Source organism: Lucilia cuprina, chromosome 4, assembly GCF_022045245.1.
Source record: "Lucilia cuprina isolate Lc7/37 chromosome 4, ASM2204524v1, whole genome shotgun sequence".
Lineage (NCBI taxonomy): Eukaryota > Metazoa > Arthropoda > Insecta > Diptera > Calliphoridae > Lucilia > Lucilia cuprina.
Window position 1 is genome coordinate 89,904,663 of NC_060952.1, and position 27,741 is coordinate 89,932,403.

The following is a 27,741-nucleotide window of genomic DNA, read 5'->3' on the forward strand; positions in this document are numbered from 1 at the left end:
CATTGCAAACATTTAAAAAATGCATAGAATCACTTATAAAACAAAAAGCATTCTATTTTTACATTGCAAATTATAATTTTTTTAGTGTAGTAATTGATTTGTGATTAAAAGTAACATTAAAATAATCGAATATTCAATTATTCGAAAAAAATATTCGAATTACATTTTATTCTAAAATGGACATTTCTTATTCGATCGAAGAAAAAATAATTTTTTTTTCCTCGATTTATCTAATAAAATTTATTCGAATGATAACTCTTTAGATTACAACTCATATCAAAAGTAAAATAAAATTATATATAAATTAAATATTGTATATAAATTATATTTAATACAAGAATGTACTAACTATTTTTTTAAGGTGATATATAATTGGGTATACTAACATATGTATATATGTATGTGTTTGTATGCATTCAACATTGTGAGTATTTACTTCTTTGAAAATTTAATCAAACATTTTTCCACCCAAAAACACATGCATACAAAAAACTCTTTGTTTGCTTGCTTTTTTTTAAGGAAAAAGAAAAAGTCATTTATGAAAAAACACAAACACAAAAACACAACACACACATAAAAAACAAATTGATATTTATGCTTTTAGCTATATCAACCTAAATATAAAATTTCGTCGGGTATGAGTAGAAATTATTTATTATATTGTTTGCAAAGTACACTCAAATGGCAAGTTTTGTACATGGCTAACGACGCACAGTAATATAGAAAAGAAATAGATAAAAATAATTTTAAAGGTTAGTCGGATTCGAATAAAATTTTACATGTGGAGAGAGAGAGGAGCTGTTTAAGTTCTGAAATTGGATTTTAGGGATCTACCGAGAGAATGGCCAGAGATCTGCTAACAACATCAAAACAAATTTCTCTTTGAATACAGAATTTTTCTTTTGCATTTGGTATTCGAAATATGAAATTGGGATGAAGTGTTGTTACTAGTTTCATGTTTCATAAGTCTTAAAACTGGGCGAGTTTTTAACATGGTTTACCTGGGATCCTATGTGATATCACATGTACTATTTGTATGTAGCCCTGCAAGATACCTGTTGGTTAAACAGGAATCCTTTCAGATATCACTTGAATAAGTTACCTGTAGCATTGCAGGACATATATCGCGGATATAATTTTCTAGACACTGTTGTCCAAACAACAGGTGCTGTACGACTTTACTTCATGAACACTCTAAAGAATTTCATCTGTAGCATTAAAAGACTTATTCTGGGTGTTGGTGAGTTATATACAGAAATCGTGGATACTAGATTCTACTCACTGTTAACCTGGAATCCCATCTGATATCACATTAATCATTAATTACAAAATACAGAAAACAAATTCACAGGATGCTGAATATTTTGTAAATTTTAAAATTAATCCATAATCTGTTGTAAACTTTTACCCCAAACCAATATTAAATTCCTTTATACTTCTCTGGTCGTCAACATAATAAAACTTTTTATGTAATAATAAATTTCTGTACAAAAATTATATTAAAATAATCATGAGATGAGAAATTATTATTTTTATAATATATTTTTTATTTCATTTTAGTTTCTTTATTATTTAAAAATTTTTTTTTCATTTAACTATTCACATGTTTCTGCCACACTTGCTACATAAATATAAATGTAAAATGTATGTAAGTATTTTCATGTTAAAATCGTTGATGATTGTTGCTAAGTTGGATGGCTGGTAGTTGGTCTTGATGGGAATTTGTTTGGGTATCACCATAAAGAGTTGTAGGACATGCATTGGAAAAGAAAGAAAAAATCAACAAGAAAATTCTTTTACAAATAAAAACACACACATGCATACATACATATGTATATATGTTTGTTTGTATATGGTCCCACATATGTACTACTGTGGTTGTTTTATTCTTTTTACATTTGGAACTTGGGTATCTTAACAAAATATGAATAAATATATATATATGTATATTTCGCCGTTAGACTTGTAACATGTGAAAGGATTTATCGCAACAGTAAAAAAAACATGTGAGAGGCAAGCAATGATATGAATAACAGAAAATACAAAACAAACATGAATACAATATGAGAAAAAACGTGTCTGATATTTGCTGTTGTTAAACTAACTGGGACAAAGGAAGTGTGACGCTAAAGACGAAATGATAGTGGAAAATAAACAAGGTTCCAGAAAATGTATGACAAACTGTTACAAAAGAATGTAGGACATTCAGGCTTACATATATGGATTTTTTTTTTTTAAATTTACGATTAAATATGAAATAAATGAAAACTGAAATGATGAAATTTTATTTTTTTAATAATGATTTATACACAAAATAATATTTATATGTATATACTTATGTTTATTATTTCTTTGTCTTCACGCTACAATAGTCAAAGTTTCAAACATTTGAACACATGAATATTTAAGAACAAATACTAAATTTAATTTGTTGTCGCAAAATAGAAAGTTTCAAAATCATGTTATTAACAAAAAAAATTCATACACCTTAAATAACTAAGGCGTATGATTGTTGGAAACTTCTTACAAATAGTTACATTAACGATTATACGCCCCGTAGACTTTAGGGTGTATACGTGTTAAATGCTAAACACGTTCGAAGTATATTTACTGTCGTACAACATGATAGTTTAGTTAATTTATTAGTTTAGTAAATTATAATTAAAGTGAACACGTATTAAAGTTTATATTCACTAGAGATTTAAATATGACAAAATTCTAAATGTTTTACATTTCGTTAAACAATGGATTTTTCCGCAATCAAGAAATCTAGAAAAAATAATTTTCTTTTTAAAAATAAAATAAAAATAAAAAGAAAATTAAGAAAAAATTATTAAATATTTCTAAAAATGAAAGAAAATTATGAAAACTATTGTTAAAAATATAAAATTAAAAAAAAAATGAAAATTATGTATTTTTATAATGGATTTGAGCTGATGTTTGTAACACACAATAATATTGGTCCTATACTTTAAAGTATACCAATCAGCTTAGAATCATTTTCTGCGTCGATTTGTCCGTCCGTCCGTCCGTCCGTCCGTCCATATAAATATTGTAGTCAAACTACAGGTCGCAGTTTTGAAGATAATTCAATACAATTTAGGATTTGATCTTCTTTTATCCCAGGAACGAAGCCTATTGAAAATGGTTAAGATCAGTTCATTATTTCACCTAGCTCCCATACAACTGAACCCCCGACTTGTTAACCTTGCAATCAAACTACATGTCACATTTTTCATTGAAATTTGGCACGTGATTTTCTATGATACCGGATACGAAGCCTATCGAAAATGGTTATTAAAGTTACATTACTTCACCTAGCCCCCATACAACTGAACCTGCCGAATAGGGCTTTTAAGTTCCAAGTTCTATACTAGCCTTGTTGACCCTCATGAATTCTAAAATTATTGGGCCTCATTTGACCTTAGGCTCGATAAAAAGCCAACTTCAAAATTTGACTTAAATATCCATAATTTTATTGAACAATAAATGTCTTAAGTATATTTGAGGCAAGGTACAGAAATTTTGAGAGTTTAACGTGAGCACATGCCTTTGACGGCCTTATCACACGGTGGTCTTTTTCAACCACTGGGTAGACTTAAGAACGCCGGTGGCAATTTTTGTACATTGGTTCTGACCGGTCCGTGCGCATGCACTTTGCTGAAGTACTCGAGCTATCTAATCTCTGACAATTGGATGGCCTATGTTGATTCGGCAATAGCACCTAGAGATATAACTGGTGGACCAAAGTACGAATCCATTAAATAAGCCAAAGACATTGTTCTTACTCACAGGGACACACTGTGCTAATTCTGATATGAAAAAAGTATTCTCTGAACATAGCTGGACAAGGAAGGAAAATTCAATGGTATCACTTGTATATGATACCTTTCATCCATCATCATTCAACCCTGCACTTATCTCATTCATACGACATATTCGAAAGAGAAAAACATATGACACGTTCATTATAGGTAGACGGGTGGGGTGAGGCCCGCCAACCTTAAATTCATCTAACACAATATACAATTAATGCCAACTCATTTGCAATGCTTAGTTCCACAGTCACTGTGGGGTATCTGTTGTTTTGGCAAAAGCACCAAACTTATCCCGAAATATTAACTTTACCTTACATCAGTCTTTTAACCGCCACTTACTCTTCCCGCGAATTTATGTTTAAACCACTGGATACCGAAGGAACCTCAACCAACTGACCAGCCAGGACATAGTCCTGTGGGCAACTGGCCACCCGTAGTACCAGATTATGCAGTGCTCTGGTCTGACCTCTTTTCAATCTATGCAAATACTAAGCCCAACAGTAGACTCTAACCAATTTTTTTAGTCCCGGCCAGACTAGAAGTATTGACAACCTCTTTATACCCCGGGATTGCAATAACACCAAGGCGGAGGCTTCACCAAGCTAACATGCCTCCGTCCTTCCATCTGTCCGTCCATCTATCTGTTCATTGGACTGTCTGTCCAACCTGTGATAATCTGATGAAATTTTGACAAAATGTATTGAAAATTATTAAAATCTGTCTTTTACTTCGACTAGTCCCTATCCAACCATACTCTAGAATAGTATATCTTTATAAAAATCGCAAAACTTATATTGATATAAATAATATTGCCGACTGTCATAATGTTCGGACCTCAAATGACTTTATGATCAATTAAAAACACTAATATCACGATCAAATTCTGCAGAAATAACTTCCAAAATTTATAATCCATAATTATCTTTAACCCCTTACCCGTCTTTTAGAAAATCTCAACAAATTGTTAAATAACACACTTAATAGTTTAGGAAATCATATGGAAGACTATGTCCGACTACACTTACTCTTTCTATTTTGAAAACATAGAAAGTTTATTATATATATTTACCATTCGATGAAATACTTATATTCTGCTATCGGACAGAATATAAAATCGGTCTAAAAATAAAGCAAATATTTTCCAACATCTACAAATAAAGTACAAAAATTTATAGATAATCTAGTGCTAACTTTAAAATTTATTCTCACACCAATAGGAGTTCATTCATTATATTAGTTCGACATTTTCCAATTGTCTTAAAAAACAATTGAGGAAATACAATTTCCTGCTATAATACAATTCAAAAAGTTTTTTTAAATTTCTCTTAGACAGAGCAAAATTCTATTTTGTTTATTTATTCAACGGGGCGTATGATTATTATGTAATTAAATATTTAGTATATAAATGCTAATGGCATTTTTTGTTTTAAAATTAAATCAATTTGATTGTTTTTTTATACAGCATACCATGAATCTTCACTATTATCTATCAAACAAATTTTGAAAAATTCAACTATTTATTTAAATATAACCTTTAAAAGAAAGCAGTGTGCTTTTAATGTACAAATAAATATACATAAATATTTTGATTATTATTTAAAAGGAATTTCTCCACTAATTTACCAAATTGAAATGACAAACATATATACACACATTTTTATTTATATTTGTAATAAAATACAAAAAAGGATTTCAACGCCAGCAAATTTATACAGATGATTACACTGAAAATAAAACTGGTTATGAACGAACGAATTATACTCTAGCGTAATGGTTTTTCAAAAATAGTACTCTTATAAATCGCAAATAAAAAGTAAATCTTATACATACAATAGCTCTTGATATGTTGAAAACTTCATCTTCAAAGTTATTGTGTATAGAACCGGGAAAAATAATGGAATTTTTTTATGTTGTTGCTGCCGGATCGACAGACATAATTTAGGCAATTTATAAGACTTTTCTAAAACTTTGATAAACCCTAAGATTCACTAGAGGTAACAAACCACTACCCAACTACGTATACATTAACTATAGGGTAATATATGTATACACAAGTGTATATATATTTTGCAATTTAACTGGGAATTTAAATGACAAAAGCACTACTCATCACGTAAACCTGGAATGGAATGAAAAACAATGGCCTTGTTAGCAGACTTATTGTATTGTGACTGAATAAAAAGATTGAGGTGACTGTAAGTAGATAATAGTCTTGTGTAGAGTGGGAGTGAATAGTTATGGCTCTACATTACATTCCCCCCAGATGTTTAATAAGAAATAACCTTCCAGTATTAAAGGTATGTAAAAAGCCGGCATGATATTATGTTTTTTCTTTATCGAAAGAAATTTCATAGTTGATAGTAAACAATGATGACACTCACATAACATTGTTGTAAGTCACGTAAATGTTAAGTGTATAGCTAAGGACTGGGGTCAGTTAAACAAGCGCAACAATAACAATTGTTTTAATATTTTCTTTTAAAATAAAGCAAAATAAAACCGACTCAGTTTTCTTGTAACTGAAATATTTTATTTTTGTTATTTTCCACCACCTCCCCTGACTTTTCAATTACATGTCACTTACTGCTTAAACAATATTTTGCCCTTTTCACCACCTTTTTAATTGACTTTCTATTGAAAATCTCTAGGGGTGTGTTAAGAATATTTTGCATGTTCTCCAGTATCTTCAATTTGATCGACTTATTAAATGTGACGTTTTAATGGAAAAATGTTGCTGATACATGGTGCAAAAAAATACAATTATATATAAACATGATTTAACGGAAATATTTTCAAACATGTAGATTTTCTTTTTCCTTACTGTTTGGAAATCAGTTTCACATTTCACCTCAAGTTATTGATTTAACTCATAAAATCAACATCCATTAGTAAACAACAATGTTAAATCGAAATCTTGCCCCAAGTATTTATTTAAACCTTTTGGCAAAATGAAATATTGTAAAACAAATCATTTGTTTACTTAATGGAGTATTTGCAAACATTGTCAAAGGCAAAAGGGATTTTTTTACTTGTTGTAATTCTGTTTTATAATACTGCAAAGTTATTATAGGATAATGACTTATAAAGTGGCAAGTAACTGACGGAGTTATAAACACAAATTTTTGCAACACTTATGCCTAAAAGTATGCCGTTATTTTTCTACTAAATATAAAGCAAACTCTTAGAATATTCCAGACAACATTTATATTAAACAATTTTAGCTTAAATAGTAATTTGACGATAATATACATATACAAAGACTCAATATCCAGTTTCTATTTTGTTTATCATACTAATACTATCTTAACTTTTTAGCTGTAAGTCTATAAAACATATATCAATTATTTACATAATTAGCAAAATCAGACCGTCTAAACAATGTTACTTTAATAATACATGTTTTTGAACTTTTTTTGCAGTAATTAATTATACAAATATTTTACACACCTTGTGTTTTTAGATTTAATTGCAAAAAAAAACACAAAAAATCCTAATAGCCGCAAGAAAAAAAACAATACTCTAATTAACATTAATTTATAATAATATAATTAAAGGGAGAAAACATATTACCGAAACAATATTTGAAAAGAAAGTGAAAAAAAGTTTTACACAAAAAGGAAAATAATTTAACAAAACCACATGACTTCTAAATACTGCTGAGTATGAATTATTACATTTCAAGGTGCTAATAAGATATACAATGCATTGTACATATTTTAATGGTTAAAAACTACATAATGTGCTTAAGCAAAAAAAAAAAACGCAGCATTACAATAAAAAACAAATCAAAATGTTATATTCGTACCGTAAATACCCTCCACCTGTAATCCACCATTAAAATCGTAGTCTATAGCCTGGTTTGTAGTTTAGTCTATAGTCTAGCTTATAGTCCTGTCTAAAGTCTAGTCTATAGTCTATCCTATTGCCTTGTCTATAGTCTAGTCTATAGTCTAGTCTTTAGTCTAGTCTATAGTCTAGTCTATAGTCTAGTCTTTAGTCTAGTCTATAGTCTAGTCTATAGTCTAGTCTATAGTCTAGTCTATAGTCTAGTCTATAGTCTAGTCTATAGTCTAGTCTATAGTCTAGTCTATAGTCTAGTCTATAGTCTAGTCTACAGCCCAGTCTATAGTCTAGTCTAGTTATTTATATCGGATATTATAGCTATATTCGCATTTTTTTACAATTACGATTGATATACGGAAACGTGGACCGATTTTGCTCATTGTCGATGCCAAACAAACCTTACCTTACCTATAGGTTTTGTGTATTTGTGTAAATTATTTCCATTCGTACTCTATCGTCTTAGAATTTAATAAGGATCCAGAATATATGATCAATACTTCGATGTGTTACAAACGGAATGACAATTCAGTATAAAACATATCTTTTAATGGTGGGTATAAAAACTTGCGAAAATTATCGATTTGCCTGAAATTTTATTTCGTCATTTTACATACATAACAATAAAGTGTATTCCATTTATTTTGTTTTTTTACTAAAAAATTCTTCAAATTACAATCTTTCGCAATGTCTAACATAAAAATTATTTTCGCAATTTTCCTTTTTCTTTACTGTTATTGTATTTACTATTTAAGAGTTTTGGGATCTAAAATTGTTCTTTTAAATGTAATCTTAATACAATTTTATATCAATTCTTAAGCGTTTCCTGCTTTATTTTTGCACCTTTTTCTTTGCTAAAAGTAAATCAAACAGAAACAAAAAATCACAAAATAAAAATCCGTTAAATAACCAACCAAAAGCTTACATCCTTGTTACATCTAAAAAGTACTTACTTATAGAGATGTTGTGTCTTTGATATTTAATTTGATTGCCACACATCATGTTGTTAAAAAGGGAAAGAAAAATAGATTTATTTTTAGGGGTTAAAAGAATCACAACCTTTTAAAGGTTGTTTTCTTTTAGTTATGCTAGTATTTTCATCTTAATAACAAATCAATCAAAATGTATAATAAGTGTTTTGAGTAAAAAAGAAAATGTTTTGTTAATAGCGTTATTTTTTACGTTTGTTTAACTGTGTTACATTACCTATTTAAGTATTTAAGGTTAGGGATGAAAGATGTCTATTAAATGTTTGTTATTGTGTGATATAAAAGAGGGTTAAAATGATTTGAGTGATACTTTGTTAAATAAATGATAAAGTATGAAAAAAATTTTGTTAACGTATTTTTATATGACGATGCAATTCTGTGGATTTTTTTTATATCCTACACCAAATTTGTACTTTTTTCGAGTTACTTTTTCATAAATTGTAAGGTATAAAACTACTCCTAAGATTAATTTTATTGGTTATTGAAAATGTCTTTGTTTTATTTTTTGGAAAGCAGAAAAATGTTAAATTACTAATTAAAAACCTTTTTCTGACATACATACGCTATTCAAATAAACATCAAATAATTCCCTTTTAACTGCCATATAGATAATTACTAAAACCTTTATGCAAAATGTCAATTTTCTCTTAAACATAAATACTTAAAAATAAACCCAAAATTTTAATTTCCTTCCACCTACGAAATGTTTAATTTCAAGCAATATATATTACTTAACTTCATTTAGAAATCCTTACAAAAACATCAATAAATCTATATTTATTACAATCTTTGACCTTTTCTAGACAAAGTGTCAACTATAAAAGTTAATCAACTTATGTTCATTTGCACATACATAAGTAGCACTTTGATTAATTTAGTTTTTATTTTTAACAAAATCAAATTTTTCATGCTCTTAAATAAAATTAAATTTTCAATGTATCAATGTATTATTACGAAATAGACCCTCGAATGTATATAGTTTTTACAGTTTTGTGTCTTTGACGTCATAGCCAATGAAAATTTATAGACACAAACAGACTTTCAGACATGTGTATTTGTAAGTATTTGCAATTTATTCATTAAATCGGAGAAATACTTTTAACATTTTAACTGGAAAAACTGAAAGTAGACGGTGTGTCTGTCTGAGAATTTTTGAAGACTTTATAGTAATATGTATTTTTGTTGTAGACTAATGAAATAAAATTTATTTGAAATGAAACGTATTTTGAATTTATTAAACAATTTTATGATTTGTAGCAAGTACAAGGAAAAACATCCAAGAAATCTATAGTCGGGCGAGGTCGCTTATATAATAGTAGGTGAAAAATGTGGATTATTACAATCCACATTTTTAACATACACGGTTTACATGGACAGCCAGCCAGACGGACGGAGGGACGGACATAGCTTTATCGATTCAGAAAACGATTCGAAACCGTTTGGTATACTTTATGGTGGGTATAGGACGAATATGTTTGTATATTACAAACATCAGCACAAATACAATATACCCTCCCCCCTAAAGTGTTGTAGGGTATAATAAATAAAGGAGAACATTGCAATAAACGTAATTTATTTCATAAATATTCTATTATAATCTAGACACATTAATTTGTATCTAAATTATAGACAGATCTCAACCATAGAGCAGTTTTGCATGAAATATAATTCAACCTTTGGTCTGGTCTATCTGTCTATAGTCTACACTGTAGATCAGAATATAGTTCAAAGAATTCTATGGCATGAACTCAGAACCTTTATACATATATTCTAGACTATATCATTATTAAAAATTCTTCTATAGAGTATAGACTATATAAACTGATCTACTGTTGAACTCTCGATTCCAGGGCAGTTTTTTACACTGTAGATCAGTGCATAGTATAGATAAATCTATGTATAATATAATCTTTGAACATCTACACACTTATTCTAGACTCTATAGTAAAGACTAATGATCAGTCTACAAATCTGTTTCCACTTGTGTTAATAATCTAAGCAATAGTTCTATCTTTAGACACGTCTATGATCAGTCTATAGAATATTGGTAAGTCTTTACCAGTCTAAATTCTTTATTTTATTAGTAAGACTTTTGACTGGCCCACAATCTTCGCATATTATAGACTTAAGACTCACAATCTCAACTATATATAAATAAAAATATCAGTCAGTTAATTATTATTTCAAAGGCGTTTGATAGAGTGTGGCATGATGCACATGTATTGATTTATTTCGAGCTTTCTTAGAGATAGCACTATACGAGTTGTTATAGATTTTAAGATTTAAACGAGTTCAAGATTAATTCAGGGGTCCCGCAAGGCTACGTTCTTTCCCCTACCCTATTTCTTATCTTTATAAATGACCTTCTATGTCAAACGCTATCTACTCTTTTGCGGATGACAGCAGTATCTGCCATTCTTATTCATTCAATCATAGGCCAAGCCCTTTAGAGATTGGTACAATAAGGCGCAATATGAATGAGTCACTTAATCACTATTTAATAAAAATCTCTGAATGGGGTCGTGTTAACAGAGTTGATTTTAACGCCCGTAAATTCAGTACGATGTTCGCTGGGCAAAACACATTTTTCAAGTGTCGAAACAAGCATTCAAGTGTCTCGGTTTTTTGCAACGGTGTAAGACCTACTTCACTCCATCTGATCTTCTTACTATTTACACCACTTATATCCGACCGTAAATGGAATACAAATCCTATGTATGGGCCGGAGCTTCGAAGGTAATTTTGGAGCTACTTGACTGCGTACAGGAGAGGGCGTGGAGTGTATTTTACTGTTCCATCGATACTACAATGGAATGTGTTCCATACGTCTTTCTTCAAGAACACACCCATTTTTGGTAGATTGACCAGTAGACCGCACAACACGTTACATGGAAAATTCATTCTTCAGCCGCACTGTTCGTATGTGGAATAAACTTCCTGCAGAGGTGTTCCCACTTTCGATATAAGAAGATTTAAATCAAATGTTCACAAACGTAGGGAGTATCCTCCTTCCCACAACCTATTTTCCTACTTAGTTCCTACATAATGCTTCTCATAAGTAGGGGTAATCCCCTGAGTGCTGGTTCAATTAAAAAAAAGAAAACAGTCTATATGATACCAGTACCATAGCAATTATATATAAAGTCTAAACTGTAGATCGGTCTTAAGTAAATATTATCTATATACTATAGTCTACTTATTTAAAATAACTGCAATATGAAATATAGTCTAGTTTAGACTAAATATCAGTATATAATTTTAATTGTAGATCAGTTATAGATTAAGAACCATAGTCATGACTATACGATAATCCATAAAATACTTAATTTAGAAAATTTACCAATAATAACTTATAAATCTCTAATGGAAACATATTTGAATATACATATAAATCAATTTTCCGACTGCCGATATTAAATCAAATATTCCACTTTTATCCACCTTCGACGGCAAAGTCTATAAGAAATCTGAAACACACAATCAAATACAAATAAAGCTTAATTTTCTAACACATTTAAACACGCACAAAACATACATGAACACAAATTTAGTCCTTTCTAAAATTACAGTTGTTAGGCAACAGTAAATAAAATGAGATCCTAAGAAAAAAAGTTGATGAGAAAATTAAAAATTAGTCTAACATTTAATTACACAAATACATACAAAATCAGGCAGATATACATATATTTGGTAAACAACACAACAACACATGATGTTACAAAGAAAATCCTCAAAAAGAAAAGGTAAACTTCTAATGTTTGAAATTTTGCACTTCAAATGTTTGCAAATGAAACAACAAAAAAAAAAAAAAAAAAACAAATAACGTTAATTTTTATGTCTGTTCATAAAGACAACATTAAAACCTGAAAATACAGAAATAAGACAGTCATGGAAAATCATTGACAAAAGTAAAAGTAAAGAAAAGAAACTGATTAAGGAAAATTTCTACAAATTTTATTTACATTTAATTTTTATTGGTGTGTTTTCGCACTTTTTTCACCTAATATGTATACATTAATATAGGTTTTTATCAAGGTACGTGCAAACAATAAGATTAACTGCTCGTTTTGTTAAAGCTGGCATTCTTAAAGTTTTACTGACTGAATCTAAATCTAAAGGCAATAGTATCCGTTAGGAAAAAAAACATTTGTGAATCTCTATATTTTTTATTTCCTACCAACAAAATTTGTAAAAAACTAATAAAAACGAAACTTAAAAAACAAACTAAGGATAAGTGCAAAAGGAAATGTTCATTTAATGTTAGGAAATCAGTTTAGTTTTTTTTTCTAAACATCTACGAAAAACGGTATGGGAAAAAAAGAAAAATTACGCTAAATTGAATGATTTTAATATCTTCTTTATTCATTCTATTAAAGTTTTTTATCAAAAAGATTTTTCTTTCACTTATACACTTATACATTTATAAATAAGTTTTAATTATATAAATGAATATCATGCTTTATTGCTTTAATTCAGAATATGGATTTGTCATTAGTCCAGACTTTAGATTTGTATATAATTCAGACTATAGATTTACCTATAGTCCAGACTATAGATTTATAAGATTATAAATTTATCTATAATCCAGACTATAGCTACACATAAAGTCCAGTCTATAGATTTATCTATAGTCCAGACAATAGATTTATATACAGATTTATACAATCCAGACTATATATTTGTCTATAGCCCAAACTTTAGATTAGTTTACAGTACAGACTACAGATTTGTCTATAGTACAAACTATCAGCGTTTGTGATGATATTTGTAACACCCAAAAAATTGGTCCTACACCCAACAAAAAGTCCGTCTGTCTGTCTGTCTGTCTGTCTGTCTGTCTGTCTGTCTATCTGTTGGTCGGTCTGTTTGTGTGCTCAAGTAAATCTTCTGAGCGCGCAACAGTTCGCAAATTTCAAGAGATTTTGATGAAATTTGATGCATAGTCTTCCTTAGGGCCAAGGACGAACGCTTTTGAAAATGGTTGAAAACGGTCTATATTTCGATTAGCCTCAATACAACCGTTCCACTCGAATAGGTATTTTGGGCTTATAATTAAGTTTCAACATCAAATCAACAAAACTTACTTTTATAAAACGTTAACCCTTTTACACACAAAACTTAACCTCTGGAGTTTTTGTGGATATGATTTCACCATATACTTTATTTTTAAAGTATATAATTTCCAATGAAAAATGGAAATTTTTTTTTTCGAAGGATATAGCAAGATATTATCCTTTTCAGCATGTAGTGTCATAAAATTCTAAAAAATAACATATTTTTGTTTTAAATAACCATTTACTGTAGGTGTGAACTCAAAATAACACTCTAAATCGAGAAAAAAGTAAAAAAATCCTGGTCATCAAGATCTACCGAGTATCGGGCCTCATATGACCCCATACAAACTCCACGTCGAATTATCACTCAAAAGTCAAAATTTATTTATAAACACTAATAACACGATTAAATTCAGTATAAATAATATAAGGATAAGCCCATATTTTTCTCTACTCCTCCACTTGTAGAAAATCTTTTTTTTTAGCAATTAATGAAAATTTTTTTCCGGAATTAAGGTGCAAAATAAATGAAATGCTTTATTATTTAAAAAATAATCCACATTTTAATTTACTTACTGGTGTAGGGTATCATATGATCGACCATGTTTTACATTCATACATGTCTAAATTTTAGATTTGTCTGTAGTTTACACTATATAGTCGACCATGTCCGGCTATACATTCATACATGTTTAAATTTTATATTTGTCTGTTGTTCACACTATAGATTTGTCTTTAGTCCATAGAGTAGTACTTTATCATAAGACTAATGTTAAGATAAGTATACATACATCCCATGTATTTTATTATTGAGTTTATCTGTCTCTTGATATCAATCTTTACTCCAGACTATTCATTAGTTCATAGTCTTGACATTTGATCAGTGTTAAGTCCAGATTTTTGATCAGTCTATAATACAAACTAAAGGATGCTTGATCTAAACTCTTATTTATTGTTTACAAACCTTAGAAAAAAGCTTTTAATATTTCCTTCTCCTTTTTTCCTTGTTAAAAAAAAATTCTTTTGAAAAATTTTACGATTTATATTTCTAAAATCAGAATTTTTTGCAGTTTGAAAGTTTTTACATGACAACCTTTGAATTTATTGTGAAGATTATAAAAATTTCTACTGTTAAAAATATCAATATCTGTAGCATTTGTTTAACAAAAGAAAAATCTATCAATTACAAAAATTAATTTTTGTTAAGTGGCTTTTAGCTGGTGGTTTTAATGTGGGGAAAAACACATTTTTCCTTAAAAGCAAAATGCGGGTGGAATATATGAAATGAAACAAATTTGAAAGAAAACATTATAACAAATGTTAATAACTTTGTACACTTTACTATCATTTATACTGTAACCATGCTACCGTATATGTATTTCTTTGCTAAGGCTATACAATGATGAAAACGAAAAAGAAAACTTTTTAATACTTATGTCAGGTCATTTTTGAGCATTGACAGTAATTATTGTAATGGTCCTTATAGCGGCAATATTGAAAAATGTTAAGAGAATCAAAAGCAAAGATAAATATAAAATCTTTTCGATACCAAATGTCTTATTCGAAGATACCAGGAAAATAATACAAAAAAAGTTTTCTTTTAAAGAAGAAAATAAATACTTTTAGTTATTCAAATGTAAATCAAATCCTTAAGGAAAAGTTTCATAACACTCTAGAGATTTTATCTAACAATTAAAGTAATTGTAATGTTTTTTCTAGTTTTACAAATTTGTTTCACTTGCAATGTTAAAAACAAATAATTGTCGCAAAAAGCACTTAGGTTGAACAATTTTTAAATATTAGCAATATTATTATACACTTCACCATCGTGGAAAGGGTATGAATGTCAAAGTGAACACCTGCCATGATGGCCTATTTCCAAGTGGTCTTTTTCAACCACTGTATTGTATATCTTACACAAAAGTGGCATTATTGTTGAAGTACTTTAGCTATTATGCTACTAAACTTCCGAGATTCAAAAACATTATTTCCTTTAGAACCACGCAGATGGAATGACCTCTGTTGAGTCGGCAACAGCACCTAGAGACGTAAACGGCGGATGGAAGTAGGAACCCATAAAATAAGCCGATACTTTTTTCTTACTCACAGTGACAAACAATGGTAAAATTGGTATGAACAGGGTTTACTCCGAACATACCTGAAAAAGAAAGGACACTTTATTCAACGAACATTCATAAGAGAAAAATATATTTATTATAGGAATACGGCCCGTTTAGTCCAACAATCCCAACATACTTTGTGAGGTACCTATTGACATCGGCAATAGCACCAAATTTATCCTGAATTATTAACCATCCATCAGTGTTTAAGCTACAACTCACTTTTCCTGCTAATATAGGTTTAAACCATAGCCACTACGTGACAAACAAGGTCATAGTCCTGTAGGCAACTGGCTACCAGTAGCAGTGGTTCTCTTGATAAACGCCATGTTATATCATTCCAAGGACTAGCCGAAGAGTGAAATAACATCAGCAGTTTATATTACCGGCAGACTATAGTATCTGGTATCTCCACTTTACACCTAGCTACTAGTAGTAGGGGTTCTCTAGATAGACGTCATGTCATATCATTCCAAAGACTAGCCGAGGAGTGAAATGACATCGGGATCTGGTATCACCACTTTACACCTGGCTACTAGTAGTAGGGGTTCTCTAGATAGACGCCATGTCATATCATTCCAAAGACTAGCCGAGGAGTGTAATGAGCAATCAGCAGTTTATAGTTCCGGCAAGTTCTAGTATAACCACTTTTGATGGAAATTGCAACACACCAAGACGTGGGTCAAACATCAATGAAACATGCTCCAGTGCGGCACGGGAAGAGTATATATAAGTTTCCGTTTGTAATTTCTTTAAAATAATTTTGCAACCCCACAAAGTATATACATATATTCCGATTCCTCACCGATATGTCCGTCTGTCTGTATGATTGATGAAATCAATTTTCTAAAGCCCCCAGATATCTTCGGGATAACAAAACGTATTTTTTGGTACTTTTTTTTGAAGAACACTTAAATCTCTGGACTTCAGCCTATAAAATAGTAAAGTTTCTTCCCTGAATTTCTCATATAATTGACTAAGTGAAACTCACATGTTTATGAGTATTTCCTAGGGTTCACCAGTACACAGAAAAAATTATCGGCAGTTTATTTTCAATTAACATGTTTCAATTTTCTTTATTTTTTATTTAAACAAATTTTGTAAAATGTTGATTAAATTTTTAATTAATTCAATTATTTTTTAATTGATTGAAAAAAATTTCTGTCCTTCTTTTTTATTTTAGAATTATTTTTAATATTTTATTTAGAATTTTTGTGCTAGCAATATTTATAATTCTTAAATAGTCAGTAAAATTTTAGGCATATAATATTCAAGTTTCTTGCTAATTTATGAAACACTTCATATGTTAAATTGTGACAATAAAGTGACAATTTTTGTAAATACTGAACGTATTGTTAAAGGTCTGGTATTCCTTTAACATTGTGTGTAATCGAATAATAATTTTATTGTTTTTATAACATTCTTAATTGATTTTTGAAAAATTCTCTATCAAACAGTTTAATTTATTTGATTAATAAATTAATAAAAAATCAATTTTAAATCCAGTCTCAATTACTGACATTAATTGTTCTGATTAATTCGTTATTTGGAAAAAAAGTAAATAATTTTATTTTTTACAAATTTGGTAGTTGATATCATCATTTTGGTTATAGGTACAAAACTCTCTTGATACAATTATTTTTATAATTAAAATTTATTTTCAGTTTTTTATGTGTATGGATAACATTTAAAAAAGTGGATAAAATACTGTTCATTTCTTACAAAAAATAATGAATATCTATTGCCCTTTCCAGAGGCAGATATAGAGACACTATATATGTACTTACATAGCTTTAAAAAACAAACAGACTTACATGGTTACAGTGTCTCAGAACGCAAAATAAATTAACTTTTTTGGTATCAGTTTTTTGATTTATAACAATGTCCATCTGTCCCACATTAAACAGTTTCTCGTTAGATTATCTGACCATTAATTCCCCTATTTCCCATAAAACCATAATTTAACTTTGTTTAAATTTATTTCGACACTTTTAAATAATTAAAATCATACTTTTACTCTATAAAACATTTCATTGATTTCCTTTACAAATCAAAAACTTTAATGATCCACTCAAGAAGTTTTTGCCATATCTTTTCACTCAACAGCTGCTGCTAAATATACGGAAGAAAAAAAAATAAATCTTAATAAAAAATGGAAAAGAAAAAAATTAAAATTGATGTTGTATTGAGGGTCTTGTTAAAAATAATGACCTTCTTCTAGATGTTGTTAAAAATTAAGCTAAAAAAATATTTCTCAATATTTCAGCAACATCAATAATTTAAAATATACATACATACAAACATACACATACATATACATATGTATATTCGTTAAGACCTTGCACGTTGCAGTAAACCTGAAAGCAGCAATTTTTTTACATTAAAACTAATAGAATTTTATATATTTAATTAAATTACAATTTTCTTTTGATGTTGATTTATCTGTTTACAAAAATAAGAATTTGTTCAAAGTAAAATGTATTTAATTTTATTTAATAAGTTCAAAAAATCAACATGTTACAAACATGTTATAATCAATTAAATTAAAACAGTTGTTATTTAAATGTCAAACATTTAAAAATAATAATCTCATTTACTGCAGCTGATGTTTTATATATAGGTACACATAATTTATTTCATATTGTATATAATTATTATATATATATGAAACAAAAATTAAAAACATTTTTTTTTATTTATTTCAGAGTGATGTGTTCGATGAAATTGATTTATCAGACTTATGTACAGCTGAGTGTAGTATTAAAAACGTAAATCATAGTTTTCAGGTGAGTTTATTTGCTGTTATTTTATTGTAAACTAATTAATAGGAAACTTTTATATAAGTATAATTCAAGGTAATATAGAAGGCTTCTTTTAAATATGAGTGATTAACATTGGTAATACATACATACTTCACTTTATATTACTATACTACATGAATTTTGAAATCCGATTGTAATTTTTATAATATATGAACAATTGTCAAAGTTTTTTAATTTTAGAGTTTAAAAAAATCAAAAAAAAAAAATTTAGACACCTATAAGGGGACCTTATATGGGGGGTAGGGTTTACTATGGACCGATCCTATTATTGACCGATCCTCATGATTTTGGAGCGAATTTTATCGCTATAGTCGTATTTTTAAACAAGTTATGACTAATAAAGCTGCTTTTCGAGGGTCCACTTGTATGGGGACTATCCGAAAATGTGGGCCGATATTGCCCATTCTCAATACCAAACAAATATTTATGTGAAACTTCAACACTCTAGCTATTTCCATTCGGACTCTATCGTGCTTTCAACAGAAAGACAGACAGACGGACGGACGGACAGACATAAGTAGATAATCTTAGAATTTAATGACGACCCAGAATATATATAATTTTGTGGGTCTATGACCAATATTTCGATGTGTTATAAACGGAATGACAAAATCAATATAACTTGAAGAAGTTATTATAAATAGGAAGTTTCATTAAATGAAATCCAGTTTTGATTTTAAATGTAATAGTGTGGAAACAGAAATATTTTCTGTTCCTGATTAAACAAAATTAACACAAATTTAGAAAAATAGCAATTATTTTTTATAATTTTTAACAACTCTTAAAAAAATATTTCATTGTTATTTGTTATATTTTATTAATTTTTCGAAATTTTACAAATAAAACGTAATTGATATCATAAAGGATGTTACTTATTCGATATTTTTTCACGTATTCCATTATAAATATTGCTACTTCTTTTGGATATCAGAGAATTGGAGTTCTCTTGTGTATGGAACAAGATCCATCAATTTTACATGCTACACGTTCAATACATATCACAATACAGCAAATATCATGATAATTATTGAACGTGTGACACTGCCCTTATAGTTATAGGTTCCTTCACATTATTATATTATTATTATTACTTTGGCTTTCAACTGTGCTTTCAATTTCGGAAATCATCCGAAAATAAAGTACTTCTGTAACACATTATATGTAAGTCATTACTAAAATACTTTTAAGTAAAGAAGACGGTAAATTGTAGCCATTGAAAAGTAATTGAAAAGTAATTGGTACAACCCATTACCAAGTTAGTAATAAAAAATAAAATATGTAGAAAAAGTAGGAAGAATATTTCAAAAATATTATAAATTTTTTTTTCCTATGTAGATTTTTTGAATTGCGCGCAAACCCGTTTAAAATTCGGTTATTTTTAAAAATATTTTAGAACTTATTATTTCGGGCATGGCCGACCATATAATACCCTACACCATGAGTATATTTTTAAAATTTTTACTTTTTATAAAGAAACTTTTATGTTGAATATTATTCCAAAATATTTAAGCAATTTATTGATAAAAAAAAACTAAAATTTCTAAATGAGTCTTTATATAGGTCAAATATGGGCCGATCCTCGGTAAATTGTTTCATTTGCGATACAAATGGTTACAAGTCAATTTTAGACGTTTAAGACATTTTGAAGAGGGTTTGTATGGGGGCTAGGGTCAAATAAGGGCCGATCCTTACGAAAATCTGCAGTGTCATTTATAATTATGTAAAACTAATTTGTGCCAATTTTTAGGGAGATAATAGAATATTTGACGTAACTATGTCATTAAAAGTTCAAATCGGGAGGTACGGTTGTATGGGGGCTAGGTGAAATAATGGACCGATTTCAACCATTTTCAATAGGCTTCATCCCTGTGACAAAAAACATGCTTGGTCCAAATTCCATCAAATTATCTTGAAAATTGCGGCCTGTACCTTGCGCACAAGGTTTACATGGACAGCCAGCCAGCCGGACAGACGGACGGACATGTCTGAATCGACTCAAAAAATGATTCTGAATCGATCGGTATACTTTAAGGTGGGTATTGGACCAATATTTTTGTATGTTACAAACATCAGCACAAACGTACTATAGTGGTGTAGGGTATAAAAATGAAGATAATTTAACCAATTCTTTGCTTTCCTAAAAACTTCGTTAAAACCCACATAATTCTAATATTCAAAACAGAAACAATTTGAATATTTTTGCATGCTCCTCCGTTATTATATTTCAAAATAGCAAAAAACTCATTTTACGAAATAATTCAAATTTGTTCCTATTTAAGTACGAATGTACCGATATTGAATAAAATTTACGTTTAAGTTTTCCAACATTTGTAACTGTCGTTCCCATTTCCTATTTTAGACACATTAACGTGATACATACCATATTTTTTATAATAACATTGACTAACCACTGTTGTCTCAAATTTCTATATAATAAAGAGCCGTCAGCGCTCGGTCAAAAAATTCAAATTTGGGAAAAACCTGGTGACAAATTTCAACAACCAAGTTCTAATACGTTAACCCATTCACTCACAAAAAAAGTGTTTTCGAAGGATATCGCAGGATATTAGTTAGTTAGTTAGTTAGTTAGTTAGTTAGTTAGTTAGTTAGTTAGTTAGTTAATTAGTTAGTTAGTTAGTTAGTTAGTTAGTTAGTTAGTTAGTTAGTTAGTTAGTTAGTTAGTTAGTTAGTTAGTTAGTTAGTTTGTTAGTTAGTTAGTTAGTTAGTTAGTTAGTTAGTTAGTTAGTAAGTTAGTTAGTTAGTTAGTTAGTTAGTTCCGCACTATCGGACAATTCAATTTAAACAATCTTTGTAAGTCCTTTACTTTGAATTTGAAAAAATATTTGCCAATATCTCGTTTCAACTTCAAATGAGCTGAGACGAATTCCTGCGAAAAACTGGCAAATTTATAGAAATTTCTTTATAACAGTGTTAATTACATTCCAGAACATTATGTGAGAATTTTATTCTAAGAATTCCACATAAACCCGGAAACTATCAAAATTCTATTGCGTTAAAGGACATGCCTAATTAAATCGTTTAATATTTTTGTTTCAAAAAATGATGCAACCCTGCATTAATGGATATTAAGAATAACCTTCGTTTTCTTTTCATACACCACAACACTGCACTATAAAGTTCAAAAAAATGTTCGTCCTTTACATTTTACCACCATATAATGTAGCAAAATAATATATTTCTTTTATAAAACTTTCATTCACCTCCTCTTTTGTATCTTTAAGTATAAGCATACTAAAGAAATGTAAGAAATACTATAATATTTAATATCAAAGGTCAGTTGTTTTTTTTTTAGTATGAAATAAATTCTTAATTTAAGCTTCGTGTTATACATAGACAGTAATCGTAATAAAAAAAAATTTTCTCATTAACACTATCTAAAACTACCTTTACATAATGTTATGATATTTTATAAAACATTTATTTTTATGTTTTTTTTTTCTTATGATTTATAATTATTTTTACAGTTTAATAAACTTTTGCTGCTCTAAATGTTTACAAAACAGTATCTTATCTAGTTGCAGCAAAACAGCCAACTAATTGTAATAAAAAATAAAAGTATCTTTTTATATACATGTCTAGTATTAGGTTTCATGCTTATACATTTTTATTTGATTTCCTTGAAAATAAAATTTGTAAAAAGTTCTTTTACTTAACAATACATTTTTTTTATTGTTATATTTTCTAAGCAAAAAGTTAAAATTTCTTATGGCAAGCGGCTTAAATTTACCTACTTATACACGTATATTTTTTCAATTGCTATCTATCTTTTTAAATTTTTACATATTTACCTTTCTTATTGAAAGGCAAAAGAATTTGTGTAAAATATACCGGTAACTCCAGTCTATGTGCGATTTTGTATTGAAAGTTGTGGCATGCCAAAAAACGAAAGGTTACCACATGGCAACAGGATATTAATATTATTACATTCAACCTTAAGACTTGCTAATACTCATAAAAAGTAAGATAAGAAGTACAAAGTACACGTACAATTTGGTTGAATAATAATTTCATTTTGTATGTTAACAGCAAAAAAAATGGCTCAATTTATTTGAAAATATTCCTGCTTTTTTGTAATAATGGTTATATAGACATGAATTTTGTTGAAAATATTTTAGAATGTTAATAAACAAATGTATTTATTAGGGAATTTTTTTTTAGAAGAAAACAATAAGAAATATTTTTTTTTATTTGTTTTGAGCTTACTTTAAAGAACGTAACTTAATAACTAAGTGAACAAAAAAATCTAATATTAAATTTAATTTAAAATAATAATATTATTTATTATAATCATAATGAATTTATTAAATTAAATGTTAAATACGACTAATATTATTAAAAATACTATTTGATATTAGGAAAATTAGTCGAATTTTAAATTGCTTTATGAAAGTTAATACAGAGCTTCATCTTAGGAATCTCAATAAAGGCACTTAAAGTTATCAACCACTGTATGCTATTGACGGAATCCTAGATTACAAAAATCAATATCTTACAAATATATATCTAATAAAAATTATTCAAACAATTAAGAAACTGCGGAATATTTGATATTTAATTGAAAGTTGATACAGATCTTCGTCCCGGAGCCTCAAATAAGGGTTTAAAAGTTACCCTTAAGCTATTGAGGATCAGAAGTTACATAAGTTTTTTTTTAGAAATATTTATCTTATTGTAAGTCAAAAGACTTCAGAAGTTGACAAGATGTCGGAGTGCATTACGTCAACACCTAATTTGTGGTGGTCTTTTTTATCACGATAGTATTGTTTATCTATAGGGTGAGTTTCTTTGACGAGGCGCCACCTTCCCATTGTATTTTTTGCCTTTGCACCTTGTTCAAGGCCAATACATTCGCTAACACGGAAAAGACAATCACTAGTTTTGTGTCACCAAACTCTATTGTTGTTATTATTTCTTTGAAACGCTCGAGGTACTCAAGCTATCTAATCTGCTGCCATTGTAGTCCGTTAAGGAATGACAAGCTCAACCGCCCAATATCAGTTAGGAACTCCTGTATATTCTATAAGGGATGACCAATCATTTCCTCATTTCCAAAGACCATTCTCATCATCTAAAGACTTCACGTGAACACCTGTATTGTCGGCCTTTTTTCACCTTCACGGTGTTTTTTTTCACCTACATGGTGGGTTTCGTTGGTAACGCTTAAGATATTTGATCTTTCTAATATGTCCAGTTAAGGAACTACATTTATTCTGAGTTATGTTCAACAACTTATAAAAGGAGCGGGCCCAACATCAGTGAGTTTCTTTGGTAAAACTCAAGATACTCGAGCTATATAATCTGCTGCCATAGTATTCCCGTTGGGGAAAGACAAGATAGGAGGAGTGGGCCCTCATTGATTCTATGAGGGAGATGATCGCCCCAGTGCATTGCATTACCTCTTAAGTAATCCAACCACACTACTAAGTAGGCTTTTTACATCGGTTGTTTGAAACACAGAACTATATCACGTCCGACACTCTGAAACTAAAAACTTAAGGGAAAAAAATCTGCGTCCTTTCCTTTCAAAGGGACTTCAATGTTTAAAAAAGTACATTTTTCAAAAAATATTTTAAAATATTTCTACTGATCAAACAATGCCAAATTTGATGTCAAGCTTACAAAAAAAAATTGTAAAATATTTTGTGCAATTTGTAGTTTATTATGTCAGGATCAAAAGATGTATAAAACAATCTTTCAACATTTTTTAGAAAGAATAATATTAAATATTTTAACAGATTTTTAAGGATAAGAATATCAAAAGACATTTTTGACAGATTTCCATCCTAACAGTATAAAAAAATAGTACAAAATATTTCCCAACTCTTCTTGTTGCCTTGACACCAAATTTAACATTGTTTGATTAGTAAAAGTGTTTTTAATTATTTTTTGAAACATTTGAAGATCTTTTGAAAGGACACAGGATCACTTAAATTTATAGCATCATCCGGTTCTTGTCTAACGAATTTTTTTCTTTTGTATTCAATTAGCCAGACTAATTTAAGTAGCCACAAGGACCTACTGTAATAAAGGAAAATAGTGGATAAATTAAAGATTAATATATTAATAACTCCACAAAAGTTTCCTTACAACTCTTACGCGACTTCCAAACATCACTACATCCGACAACACCTTTAGTGCAATTCAGAATCATTGTCATCAATCAGATGGTACAGTGCGATAATAGAAACTTATTCCGAAAATGTATATTTCACCTTACATCAATATTTTAATCGAACGTCCCTTTCCATGAATTTGGTTTAAAACCCCAACCATTACGTGGATTCCAAAGAAATCTCAAACAATTGATCAGTTAGTACAAAGTCCTGCGGAAAACAGTCAACCAGTAGTACAAGATTAACTGATGCGCTGGTTCGAATTTATGTCAAATCATTCCAAGAATACATTTGATATTCAACAGTTTATAATATTTTCATCAGGCTAGCAATAACACCAGGATGAGAAGGATCATAACACGCTCATAGGGGGAGATTTATGTTGACAATTAAATTTCCTACATTTAAGTTGAAGACTAAATTTATTTTTTTATATTTTCTCACATTTTATTCTTTTTTTGGATAAGATCAAAAAATTTATTTAAAATATTGTATGTTTTAAGTTTTTTGAAAAATGTGTTCACTTACCTTTTTTTCAAATTATTTACTCGATATTATATTTCAAGTCTGTTCCTGTTTTCCTATACATGTATTCTGAAAGTAAAATGTTTAAAATAATTTTTTGTTTTAAATAAACATAATTTCTAATCCAATACATAAATAATATATATGTATGTATATTATGTATATTTCGCCTTTAACATAAGTCAAAGCTGTGTAAAATTTCCAAGTGATAATTTAAAATTCATATCTTTATTATAATTAATGAAGTCATTAAAATACAAAACATTTCCTTGTTAAAATATCCATAAAAATTATTTTGCAGATATTTATCATTTACCACAATTGAAATAACATCACACTTATGAAACATTCATATCATCAATTCAGTTTATTTTGCTTACATTTCACTTATGTACCTATGTATATATACGAAAAGTATACTATAAATTTTTTTTCAATATTTCCACGGATATAAAACGTTTCCATTTTTCCAGACAATATAAATGAATACAAAATTTATGAAAGCGTGAAATTACTTGACGAAACCAACTTTAGCATAAGATATTCAGCATTAAACATTAATATCATATAAAAAAAATTCAGTGGAAGAAGACCCGCAATATTAGAGACGGAAATAGAAAACAAAATTAAACACCTTAAGTTATAGACACGACAAATTTGCTGTTTACTAAGTTTGACAAAATAGGCAAAGTTTTGTTTTATATTTTAAACTTATATTCATCATTTTGTAAATTTCACTCAACCATAATAGATATCGTATAAAGAATGTTAGAAAAAAATTGTAAAAAAACAATAATATTTATTTTTGCATAAAGTTTGATGGAAAAACAAAATTTTTAAAAGAAAGTTTAGCAACAAAGTAAGAGTTTGATATGGTATCTATGCTAAATGCGCTACAAAGTGATGAATTTATTTTACACACGACTAAATCTTTGTTGAAGCCTGAAAATTTATTTCTCTTTTTTTTTATTCTAACCATTAAATTAATCTTAAATATTAAATGAAAAAATTCTTAAAGAATATTCATTTTATTTTTATTAAGTGGTTAAGAAACAAATTTTATTTCTTTCTTTTTATTTGTCACACGCAATTTTTCTTTTTTTTTTATTATCCACCTAAAAATTTCTTAGCAATTTTTTTTTCGTTGTGGTTGTAAAAGATTTTTCTTTAAACCTCTTAATAATTTTTTCATGACTTTCAATTAATCTATATAAGTGCTTGTCCAATAGTTACTTTTTTATAATCCTTATTGAAATTTTACGTCATCATCAAGTTGTTTTACTTAGCTTTGAAACTTTTTTGGTATTAGTTGCTTGTAAGAGGAGCACCAAGGATACTTGGAAGGAAGGAATTTTGAAGGTTTAACTTTCTGCGGAAAAGATAAGAAAGAAGACTAGGTTTCTATTCAAGTAACTGACTAACTATCTAACTAACTAACTAACTAACTAACTAACTAACTAACCAACTAACCAACTAACTAACCAACTAACTAACTAACTAACTAACTAACTAACTAACTAACTAACTAACTTACTAACTAACTAACTAACTAACTAACTAACTAACTAACTAACTAAATAACTAATTAACTAGCTAATTAACTAGCTAATTAACTAACTAACTAACTAACTAACTAACCAACTAACCAACTAACCAACTAACTAACCAACTAACTAACCAACTAACCAACCAACTAACTAAAGAACTAACGTCCAATTTCTATTTAAATTTCGCAATACTTTTGTTAAAAGGAAGTCAATTAAAAACAAGTATGAATGTATAGTACACAGAAAAAATTATCGGTAGTTTATTTTCAATTAACATGTTTTAATTTTCTTTACTTTTTATTTAAACAAATTTTTATTTGTCTTAATTATCTCGTTTTTTGAAACTGTTTGAAACATAAGTATAAAATTTTGATTAAATTTTTAATTAATTCAATTAATTTTTTAGTTGATTGAAAAAATGTTTCTGGCCTACTTTTCTATTTTAGTTTTATTTTTTAATATTTTATTTAATTTTTTTTGCGAGGAATACTTATAATTCCTAAATAGTTAATAAAATGTTAGGCATATAATATTTAAGTTTCTTGACAATTTGTGAAACACTTTATATGTTAAATTGTGTCAATAAAGTGATAATTTTTGTAAATGCTGGACGCATTGTTAAAGGTCTAGTATTCCTTTAACGTTGTGTGTAATCGATTAATAATTTGATTGTTTTAATCACCTTCTTAATTGATTTTTAAAATTTTCTCTATCAAACAGTTTAATTTATTTGATTAATAAATTAATAAAAAATCAATTTTTTATTTATTAAATATTTAATTTATACAATTAATGAATTAATCAATGTTAAATCTTGTCTCAATTATTGACATTAATTGTTTTGATTAATTCGTTATTTGGAAAAAATATATATATTTTTATTTTTTTACAA

At 28.4% G+C, this 27,741-nt stretch overlaps 1 protein-coding gene across 10 annotated transcripts in view; it reads left to right on the plus strand.

Annotated features, from left to right (window-relative positions):
* Nucleotides 1-27,741, plus strand: part of LOC111675522 (diacylglycerol kinase eta) — a 130,973-nt gene that overhangs the window by 71,372 nt on the left and 31,860 nt on the right. For all 10 annotated transcript variants that reach the window (XM_046949025.1, XM_046949030.1, XM_046949028.1 and 7 more), the window contains one exon: nt 18,527-18,607. In XM_046949025.1, the coding sequence (XP_046804981.1) occupies nt 18,527-18,607 (81 nt within the window). The remainder of the gene's footprint in view (nt 1-18,526; nt 18,608-27,741) is intronic.